This window comes from Neodiprion lecontei, chromosome 5 (assembly GCF_021901455.1).
Source record: "Neodiprion lecontei isolate iyNeoLeco1 chromosome 5, iyNeoLeco1.1, whole genome shotgun sequence".
In the NCBI taxonomy this organism is placed as follows: Eukaryota; Metazoa; Arthropoda; class Insecta; order Hymenoptera; family Diprionidae; genus Neodiprion; species Neodiprion lecontei.
Genome location: NC_060264.1, coordinates 26,378,837 through 26,389,627, shown reverse-complemented (window position 1 = coordinate 26,389,627; position 10,791 = coordinate 26,378,837). Strand labels below are relative to the sequence as shown.

Sequence of the window (10,791 nt, the reverse complement as noted above, 5' to 3'; positions counted from 1 at the left end):
GGCGACAACACAGATGCTAGCGTTTACTGTCACCACGAAGTAGTGACTCTCACTCTATTAGGCGACTTGGCGGGGGAAACACGTAGTAGTGGACTGATACAACAAGTATGCCCCCAGCTTATCTTGACGCTGTATGGTCTCTGGCTTTACCCGTCTAGCGGCTGCTGTGAGCGGGACACCCCCGCCACCAAAAAAGTCGACTTATTTCCAGACTTCCACATAGGACCGTAGTGCTAGAGGGCGCTACTACACCCTGGGGACACAAAAAGTGCCTGCATTGGTCGGCCCTCTCTTATGGTCAGCACGTTCGGGTGAACAGCTGAACAGTTACGCAGTTATAGCGTATAGTTACGCGTGAGACTGGTGACAGGTACGAGCTCTCTGATTTTGTATCATTGTTTTTCCGAGAAGCGAAAATTTGGGGCGGTACTGGAGCTGATTAGCTAGAGAAAGTTACTACTATTTGCAAGTAAAAACTTCCGATTTTTACCAAATCTGGGCCAATTAAACTGAAACACATTAGTTATGGTTATAATAGTTCATCGGTTATAAACATTTCTAACGTTACGCAGCAACAATTGACGTAGCGGACCATTGCGAAGATACGCTTGATGACACATTTTATTTTTTTCCAATTTAAGACGCGACTTTATTGCGCTATTATTAGTTCTCGATTGGAAACATGACATTTTTAGTTTCAGTCTGTCAATAACCTTTGCATATATTTTTTGTAACCCGGTATAATCTGCGGGAAATCCACCTGGGTACTGTAGGTCATAGAAAGTATGCCTAACAAATTCTTTTATATTCTTACACCTAGCTAGCGAAAAGATACATCAGCTTTGAAGCCTTTGTCTCTTACCATTCGAAAACCATGGAGCTTCTAGTTGGGAGAAATGGTAATTTCTCTTGCGATGACAAAACTCTTGGGATAGACATAGCTTGCCTGAGTCTAATCAATAGCAACAACGGCAGCATAAAATTTTACGGACAATCGACAGAGTGCTTCTTGGTACGTAATCTAACAGGAAAATCAAATTTGGTATTCTTTACTTATTGTCATGATTTTCAGTGTAATGGAACACTACGCAGTGTCTTACCTGGAAACAGCAACACAACACTCTCAGTAGACACAAAGCATCCGTATCATGTTTACTATGTGCAGGATGGGTTGGAATACTGCCAGTGGGTATATTTTGCAGCATACTACTGCAGCTTTCTATTACACATACCAATCAATTTTCTTATGGACATTAGCAAAGATTCAGGAGATTTATAATTGACTGGCAAAAGTTGAAAAAATGTGTAGAGATTTGGTTAAAGATTGAAGATCTATTCAGAATATACAGGGTAACTGTACCAGTAATTCAACAAGCACCAGTAAATGACCAGGTGTAGGAAAAGTATACCATACAATTTTATTTAAGATGTTAGACAAATATTTCCATATGTTTACATGCATAATGTTATTTTCCATAGCAGACCTTCAAAATAGAGAAATTATTGCTATGCATTCTGCAATAATATATGATTTTTCAGTACCACTTTTAAATTCGAGGAGCATGGACACTATGAAATGAACTTGACGGATCGTAGCTGCTCGGAAATTTATACCACATATCAACCACCAAATCCATATATGCGTAAGGAATTAAGTATTTTAACTTTGAAAAAGCTATATTGGAACTTGGAAGTTCTGTACGTAAATATTTTTGCAGCAATTTTGGCAGCATTTATGCTCATGTTTTTCTTCTCGGCCACATGGGCACTCGGAACATTTGTCGTTCGCTCCGGACTAATGACCAGATTTTTAAGGAGAGATGTGCCCGAAGTTCAGAGTGTGAGTGGATATTTTCAAGAGAAAGTGATTTATAATACTTTGATATTACTGATGTTTGGTATTTTATATTTCAGGATCTGGGAAGACTGCAGGAAAACGAATCTTCACCTAGGCCTATAGAGAGGGTGACCAGATTTAGCACTCGAGCGAAATTTTTGGACACCTTTCGTGGGTAACGTATAATTATATAATGGGGCATTCAATAAATAATGGCAACTCAACCGATGAGTTTCCTTTTTTTTTTATAACATTCTCCATTTTCAAAAAAGCATTCCTGAGTTTATTTAAATATTTTCCTACAACTATTAATTTTTTATAATTATTCAAACTAATCTACAAATTAGCATTATTTAAAAATCAGAAAAAATTCTGAAAAATTTTATTTTTCATTTCGATTATGCAGACATTGGCCCACGATAGGGGGATTTTTTTCGATTTATTTTCAGCACTTTAAACATCTTGAACAAACAAAACACTGTGTTACAACGTCCCAAAAATGTTTAACAAATTTTTTAAACTAAGCTTATGTGTAAGGGCAACCAGTTTCTCCTAATGTAATTTGTTTCGAAGGAATTTTTTCCCAGTATTAAGATTTTATTGATAATATTCAACAACAGTGGGGGTAAATACTGGTTTTCAAGTAAGACTAGTATAAAAAATAAAATGATTACGAAGCACTCTGTTAGGTACAAGAATCTCAAATTTAGCTAATGGTTCAGGTCAAACCGGTTTTTCCTCATGTAATTCAAGGATGAATTTTTTTCCCAGAATTGCGATTTTATTGATGATATTCGTCAACAATGGTGGGGGTAAATACTGGTTTTTCAATCATAGCCCATGGAATGGAATAACACTGGCAGACTTGGTGTTGCCATTGTAAGCATGAAACAAACCTCTACAAATATTCTTGTTACTTTCAGTCGAAGTACTTTTTTTGATGATCTCCAATTTTGTGATTGATTTTAGCTTTGCATGGATCATGGGATTCACCATAATAATTTCACTGCGTACCCAACTTAGGATATCTATATCCCGAAGCAGGATTATTTTACGTTGTTTTTGTCGATCTGTAACTTTGATATTTCTTGGCCTGGTTATCAACTCACTAACCAGAACAACTGAGAATTGCGTAATTCTGAAACTCAACGATCTCAGATTTCCAGGAATCTTACAATTATTGGGAGTATCGTACTTTATCTGCGCGACGCTTGAAGCTATATTCACCAAGGCGCAACGAACTTTTCAGGTTGGCTCTAAAACTGGTTTTTGAACTGATTGTTTAATATCTATGATGAATCATTAGTCGATCTGCTGTGATGTTTATGCTAATATTAACAAACCATTGATGAGGGAGGATTCTGTTATTCGCAGTATGACCGACTAAAATTTCTCCAAGACATTTTGGATGCTTGGGCGCAGTGGTTGGTTATTATTGCCATTGCAACCACACACTTGCTCCTGACGTTCCTTCTACCAGTTCCTGGTTGTCCAAAAGGATACTTAGGACCAGGTGGACTTCATGAACATGGAGCACATGCTAATTGTACTGCAGGAGCAGCTGGATACATCGACAGAACTATTTTCGGTAACCATATATATATGAAAAAGTCCGGAGTTTATGGAAAACACCCACCCTATGACCCTGAAGGTTCGCACATCCAATTATTGACTCACGAATGTATCGTTGTTACATACCTACAAAGTTCAGACTGCTTATAATGTGCTCCTTCTTATCTCTCATCTAGGAATTATGAGCACCATTTCAGCTGTGTTACTGGTTTATATGGGTGTTCAAGCTGGTAGAATCATGCTAACGTACCACCAAGCAAAGTCCCGTGTGATTCGTTGGCTTTTGTGGTCTGTGGTTACGGTAAGATTACAGCTATTGATCACAGATATACTGAACTCTGAAAAAAACCTGTATGAATTATTTATTATTTTATGCAGGGTATTTTGGCTGGTATTTTATGTAACTTCAGTAAAGAAGATGGTGTTATTCCTGTGAATAAATCGATGATGTCGTTGTCTTATGTGCTCGCAACATCTAGTATAGCATTTGCCATGAATACAATTCTCTACATTCTGATTGATCTTCAACATTGGTGGAGTGGAGCTCCGTTCTTTTACGCAGGCAAGTTACCAACTTTTCTGGTATACTTTATTCTGAATTGTTTTGCATTAAAGTAATACGTGTTGATTTCATTCACTATTTTTCAGGTACAAATGCTATATTCTTGTATATGGGGCATTACTTTACGATGGGAGTATTTCCTTGGACCTTGACGATTAATGGAGTTAGGACGCATGCTAATGTATTATCACTAAACTTGTGGACCACGGCGCTTTGGGCCATTATTGCTTATGTGCTTCACAAGAAAGAAATTATTCTCACAGTATAGACACAACCCTATCTATTCCACAGTTGAGAAGAAAGTTTTGGAATTTCTTCAGCTCAGAATTCCAAACCATTGGTCAAATAATTAAGTGGAATGAAAAAAATGATAATCTAATTTTAAGCCTGTCGTTTTGGGCAATATACACCCACTGTTTGTACTAGCCCACATGTATAATTTACTTTAGCGACTCGTTCCAATTAGTAAGAATTAATTTTTGACAGAAAAGTGTTTGAGTTAATAACCGACCATGTTCGTCAGATTCATTCAAACTGGTTTGACTGATTTTGGCATTATAACACGCTAAGCATGGCGTCAGTCTCAGGGACTGACAGTGAACTTTTTGTTAGGCGAGCGTCGGGTCACGATGTAGTCTGAACGGAAAGCACAGCAAAATCGGCCCCATGGTTAGCGTTTTAATCGACGATACTTATGTTAGATGTAATTATTATTTTACCGCTTTGGACAAATCCCATTTAATTTGGGTAAATGCTTGTTATTGGTGTTGTAGTTTGAGTAAAATATAACATATGTAATTTTATGTTATTCTCCAACACTATTTACATATTCATACGCATGCATATGCTTGCGGTGCATTTTTAGTTTTGTTATAAATATTTTGTTTCAACCAAACTGTTAAAATGAGGTGTGGCATCTCATGATACCGATAATTACTATTGACCTTTCAGTAACAGAGATATAAAGAGAATAGGCTAAGAATTGGACCAATTCAGTTTATATTAAGATATAGTTTCTATTTACGCATTTCGTTTTGTGATACAGAATATGGCTGAAAATATTAGTATTTAATAATTTCATAACAATATAGATCTCAACGCTAATGAGGTCTTGTATGATTTCTACCCAGATATATCGAATTAATAAAGAACGTTATATACATATACGTATGCACTATGTTATGATGCGCATACTTTCATGGCCTGGAATTATCACATTTTGTGAATCTTTGGCATTATGAATTCCTCTCTTCCGGTTTTTTGTATGGAAGTCCAAGTTTACTGAAGATATCCTCTTCACTTGTGATTAATTCAGCATTCCCTGGTAACCCTTTAATAGAAATTGTAAAAGGGTCGATTAATCTAAACTTTAAAGTTGATTGCCGGATTTTGCATGTTGATCCGTACCTTCCAATGTTAGATGTTTCAAGGTATACTCGTTCAACGTAAATTTCTTTTTAAGTGCGTGTGCCCGCATATTTTTATTGAATAAATCACTGCCGGTAAAATATAATACGGCACAGTAGTAGTGATCGCTGGGAGTAACTCTGATATCAAGTCGGCGAAATGGTTTACTCGATTCTGCTGGATCTCGGCAAACACCCTGTTTGAAAGCAATTCCAATTTTGACAATGCTTAAGTCTGTGTTGATGCAAATCAAGATATTCTTTGTTAATATAGCTGCATACCATAAACTTTGTGTTGCCGATAGAGATAGTCTCTGTGATTATTCCCTCCTTTTCAAGATGTTTAACAATATTTTTTAGCATACCGCCTTTATTTTTCGCATCCATACTTTCGGATGTGAATTTTGGATGTGTTATCAAGACGTCAATATCGCCGCTCTCATCCTTTCCACGTCTATAACTACCACAGATTGTAAGTATATACTCTTTGTCTAAATTAGCAATCACTGATTTGAGACTGGTCTCGAGTCGCCGCACCTCTTCCCTTGGAATTTTCTGTTCAAAATCTTGAAAGTACCTGCCAAAAATTGGAAAAAATTATTGCAAATACATCATGAGGAAGAAAAAATTTGAAATAGCTTGATTAAAAATTGTTTCGAGATTACGAAAATGGTAGGGAAGATTCCAAATGTAGTAAAAATCATACTTTAAACCAATTTTCTGATGATGTGTTAATTTATCTTGGTTTTTTCTCAGGTCTTCCAAAGTCTTTATACCAGCATCTACCAATTCCTTTGCCTTCGATGGTCCAATTCCTGATACCCTGGTCATCAAGTTTATAGGAGCACTGATGCCATCAGCATTAATCTGAAAATGACAAATACAAGGTTAAATCCTAATACAGCTGCGTTATGAAATTTCATTGTTCTATAGAGTTTAAGGATATCGATATTGACCTACACATGTTACTATAGATTATGACTGATGATAACTTACTTTTTCAAGTTTTTGTAATTTTCCGGTTTGAAGGAACTCATCAATTTTTTTTGCGATCTTCTCTCCAACCCCTGGCAACTTTTTTGCCTCTTCACCATTCTTCACTCGGTATGATAGTGCAGCCAAAGTTCCAGCAGCTTTACGGTAAGCGTTATATTTGTAGATGTTTTTACTGACATTCCGCTCGTAATTTGCTAGCTCTGCAAATTTTTTCATACATTTTCACTTTGGATAAAATGATCATCAAACTTTCACCCAGTAAGTGCGCGTCAAAGTTCAATGAAACTGAGGCGATGTATACCTATCAGAAAATCGGAGAGATCACTGTTTAGATTGTCTGCGTTGTCGGGTGCCTTTCGTTTGCTCATCTTTCTTGTATTTTGACAGGGATCTCAAAATTATTAATCGCCAATCGCCGTGAAAGCAATAAACGAACTGTCAAATTGGAGTATAACCTCTACACTTTTCAATTGCTACCAAAAGCTGCAATTTCGTAATCTTCTGCTTTTTTCCTGTCGTTGTGCCCTTTTCAGGAATATGAAAATACGTAGGTTTCGACAGAAGTGAGATGACAATTGTATACACGAAAGTATTTGTCGGCGAGGGCGGCTAGGGATACCATGATAGTACACGAACCGTAGAACTGTAAGCAATACTTGTTGTCGGCACCACGGAAGACCTTTGGGAACATTTACCAACATACACTATCCGTAACAGAATTACAGAAGCCCTGTGGCGATATCTACTTATGTCCACTGTCGGTAACAAACGGCAGTATGACACTGTTGGTTGCTGATGATACGGACAGCAGCGCTAAAAAAATATTCATTCAAACACTTAATATCGAAAAAAGTGGATCCAACTTGACATGAAACTAGAATTATTATTGGAATTACAGCATTTGAAGTCGAATAATTGTTATCACATAAGTGAAACTGCTCTTTAGTTACAATTTTTATGAAGAACCACTGCAGCTTATTCGAAATTTATTTTATTTTGAAAGTTCACTAATTAGAAAGTTCCTATTTACTACGTATCTCTTAATCTTTCAGTTGCTGCCTCCTGTCAAGGTCAACCCCAACGTGGAGTTGTTACGACCAAAGCTACGACAGTGTCCTACGAGTTTATACGCTATATTTTGAGGAAACGAGTTGTACAGTAGCATACAGCTGACTGTGAGAACATAGTGTAAGGATTTGTGACTGGGATGCGTGTCAAAACGTGGAATTATCGCGCTTTCATGTCTTATAATGCGTGATAATTCTTATTTAACGTATCGGTGTATTGATGGGTTGAGACCGCAGAGATCGTGTTAATCTAATCTCAATATCGTCAAGTACATATTCTTGTGAGAATAATACATGCAATCGATGAAATGTATAGCGCTATAAGCGAATACATCGGCTGCGACATAATTTTTTGATTACCGCGTCAGAATCGTCCCGACGGAATGTCTGTTGTCTTAAATTATTAATTGTTCGGTATCAGAGTACCGCGGTGGCAGCATTATTGTAGTAGTGAGTTGAGACAAATCGAAACATTATACATGAATTAATTCAACTGCGACGCCGTGGCCAGCAGTCGCCTTCACCGTTGCCACAGTGAGCAATCATTTAGTACTAGACGGCAGCGCCACATCGTAACAGATTTGGCATTTTCTTACTAAATTGGCGGTCGCTTCAAATAGAGTACATAATAAATACGTAAACACGTTAGCGTTTTATTGTTTTTTTCTTTTTTTTTTCATCTCATACGAACATCACAGTTTTGATTTATAGCGTATCGTATGAGTCACAGCTTTGACTTATAAAACTATACAGTAAAACAATAGTTTTTATGTACTCTTACACCACTGCTTAAATATTTTGAACACGATTTGCGCGGAATTCGTCGAAAACATTTCGTCGATTAACAGATCGTCCAACCCAACACAACTCAATCTACAAAATTGTCATTTAATGAATTGGTTGTTTGCCTTTGTTACTCGACGCATTATTTTTTCTCAACAACAACGCAACATTCTCCAGTCTCCAGGTGGCGCGATAGTCAGGAGTTTACTTTTCCAAATGAGGGTTTCATACGTTTCTGAGTCATTTTCGTATTCGGGTACTGAAATTGAAAAATGTAATAAATACTTTAGAAACGTATCAGATTTAGTACAATGATATTAAACTAGTGACGTTCGTCGCTAACAGTCACCAGCGCGATTATCGCCGTTTATCGTCCACAACCCGACGTTCGTGACACTCGTTTTGGCGTCGAGACGCCTCGGTAAAGCTCGGCAAGCATCGCAGGCCAATCGATAGCCGGTTCCCGGAAGGTTTCGGAGGGGGGGGGGGGGGGGGGATGTCGTCAGTGTCGCCACACTCCTCAACGGATCCGGCAGCCCGGCACTACTTGCCTCCCACCGCTGAGCTTGGTCTCTGTTGAAAGTTCAAGGAACGAACGCGTCTACGGGCGCGGCTTGCGTCTCGAAGTGGCGTTTTACGTGGAACAATGTCGTCCCTCGACTATTTGGATTTGTGCAGATTGTGTCTAATGAAAGATCGTGTGTCCGTACCGATATTCGAGGGTGAGGGTGATGTCAGGCAGATTTTTTTAAAGATTGCGGCCTGCTTGCCGGTCAAGGTAAGCCTACAAACTACGCCATCGCTCTATGCCAGCCAATATACGGTCGCCATTTTGTCACGGTTATTGTTTCCTACCATTTACAATGAATTTATCGATTCCGTATGTATCGAGTACACAGCGTGGTTCTCGATCACTGTTCCCGCTATTACAGTTTCTTATCTCGCACGTGAAATGCCGCTTCGGTGTTGCTGTTCTGTGGTTGTAAAATCGATCCTTCTTTTTCTCTGCTCTGCAAACCCCCCCCCCCCCCCCCCCCCCCCTTCTTCGCCCTCCCTCCTTATTGCTCGTGCCGCGTCGTTACGGCAGGCGGTCCGACGCCATTCCTAACAAAGGGACGCTACGGCGTCCCGGACTCTATTCCTGTGAATTATGTATATAATTCTACTTTAATTGGCGAATGCTGTTCTAACAACTATGATATGTACAAATAGATGAATACAGACGCGATTCTGAGCGAACTGCATTTTACAAATGAATTTTATTACAGGTTGCACGGGAAGACAAGTTACCTAAAAAGATATGCGACGATTGCGTTTACAAAGTAGAATTACTTTACCAATTTTGGAATACAACGGCAAACGCCGAGAAGCAGCTACTCCAATGGCTTGGCGAAGTTGGCTTGGAGGACAAGCAAGGCTATGTCACTGGTGTCCTAAATCCGGTAATTTAACTCATCTGCCCTAAACACAACAATGTTGCTTCAGTTTGACTGTGTTTGAAACACGAAATCGAACACATGACAATCTCATATTTACTCTTCTATTTTTTTCTTGTTTACCTTGACAATCGTAAACAGTGACCACAATATTTTGGACACGTATGTTTATACTCACTTAATTAAACTATTAATGCAGTATAATTGTTGAGATACATCTTCTGCCAACATTAGGGTACAATTAATATCAAGTTTATCTTTTTTTATTGGCAAGTGTACTGGGTTGTTCATTTGAATGGCTTATGTTCATTTAAATTTTTGTAGTTTTATTTTGCACCAAACTTTTTACTATGCAATTCGAAAATTTTATCAGTGGTCTTGTATTAGACATGAACTTTTAGAGTGGCAAAAATTAAAAGAGGTGTTAGATCAACATGTATGTAGAGAGATCGTGACACTGCTACTGAGAACGTTCTTTTAAATACAAAATAAATTTTATCGAAATATTACAATCTTTCCCAAATAGGTATAGTATCTGCGATCTGTTTACAAACTCAATCAAAAGCTTGTGCAGGCATTTAGTTTCACATTCAAATCTAATTAACCCTAGTTAATCATTGTTGGTTATCCATAATACATAGTTTTAACAGTATGATTATGACTTTTGTTCGCAGAGTACAATGAAACAAGAAGAAAACAGTTCCAGCGGATTGGGAGGCACAGCAATACAGGTGACTGGAGTTCAACCTGGCATTGGTATAGGAGTTATAGACAACATGGGACTAGGCATGCCGCTAATTATTCCCAGCTCAACACAGCAGCAATTAACTGCTGTGCCAATGGATACAAGCACTGGACCCATCCAACCTATCCAACCTATCCAACAGGCTGTACCTGGTCCAAGTAGTCAACCTGGACATGAACAGATTGCCGAGTCCCAAACTAATGCAACAACGCATCAACAGGACGAGGAAGAGGAAACTAGCGATGATGAAGAAAACTCTGACGATGATTGCGATGGTGATGATGGTACACGAAGAAATTCATTTAGTTTGCCTAATAGTTTCAAAATTCCTAGAATAAGCTCAATGTTTTTTGAACTTATTTCTAATCTTAATAACGTACGTTGTAT

At 38.2% G+C, this 10,791-nt stretch overlaps 3 protein-coding genes across 17 annotated transcripts in view; 2 read left to right on the top strand and 1 right to left on the bottom strand.

Annotated features, from left to right (window-relative positions):
* The first annotated feature begins 223 nt into the window (after positions 1-223).
* Positions 224-5,135, top strand: LOC107217936 (heparan-alpha-glucosaminide N-acetyltransferase). 6 transcript variants are annotated; one of them, XM_046741405.1, is made up of 13 exons: positions 224-370; positions 821-1,012; positions 1,073-1,225; positions 1,333-1,394; positions 1,540-1,643; positions 1,719-1,840; positions 1,915-2,012; positions 2,609-2,716; positions 2,807-3,086; positions 3,212-3,488; positions 3,586-3,710; positions 3,788-3,971; positions 4,058-5,135. In XM_046741405.1, the coding sequence occupies exons 2-13, from the start codon at positions 875-877 to the stop codon at positions 4,237-4,239; spliced, it is 1,833 nt and encodes a 610-aa protein (XP_046597361.1). In that variant the 5' UTR covers positions 224-370; positions 821-874; the 3' UTR covers positions 4,240-5,135. The 6 variants fall into 6 exon arrangements, with proteins under 6 accessions (XP_046597361.1, XP_046597360.1, XP_015511132.1 ...); XM_046741404.1 differs by having other exon boundaries at positions 317-469; XM_046741406.1 differs by having other exon boundaries at positions 332-465.
* LOC107217937 (DNA polymerase beta) lies at positions 4,589-7,633 on the bottom strand. Of its 2 annotated transcripts, none has more exons than XM_046741424.1 (6): positions 6,675-7,633; positions 6,374-6,598; positions 6,084-6,244; positions 5,660-5,954; positions 5,379-5,574; positions 4,589-5,301 (listed from the first exon to the last, which is right to left on the bottom strand). In XM_046741424.1, the coding sequence occupies exons 2-6, from the start codon at positions 6,587-6,589 to the stop codon at positions 5,207-5,209; spliced, it is 963 nt and encodes a 320-aa protein (XP_046597380.1). In that variant the 5' UTR covers positions 6,590-6,598; positions 6,675-7,633; the 3' UTR covers positions 4,589-5,206. The 2 variants fall into 2 exon arrangements, with proteins under 2 accessions (XP_046597380.1, XP_015511134.1); XM_015655648.2 differs by having other exon boundaries at positions 6,374-6,573; positions 6,675-7,630.
* A 1,236-nt stretch (positions 7,634-8,869) lies between these two features.
* The window catches only part of LOC107217903 (endothelial zinc finger protein induced by tumor necrosis factor alpha), a 31,868-nt gene continuing 29,946 nt past the window's right edge, over positions 8,870-10,791 (top strand). For all 9 annotated transcript variants that reach the window (XR_006904651.1, XR_006904650.1, XM_046741402.1 and 6 more), the window contains exons 1-3: positions 8,870-9,001; positions 9,492-9,665; positions 10,334-10,688. Coding sequence is in view for 7 of the 9 variants with exons in the window: in XM_046741402.1 (XP_046597358.1) it covers positions 8,870-9,001; positions 9,492-9,665; positions 10,334-10,688 (661 nt within the window). In the remaining 2 variants the exon portion in view is untranslated. The remainder of the gene's footprint in view (positions 9,002-9,491; positions 9,666-10,333; positions 10,689-10,791) is intronic.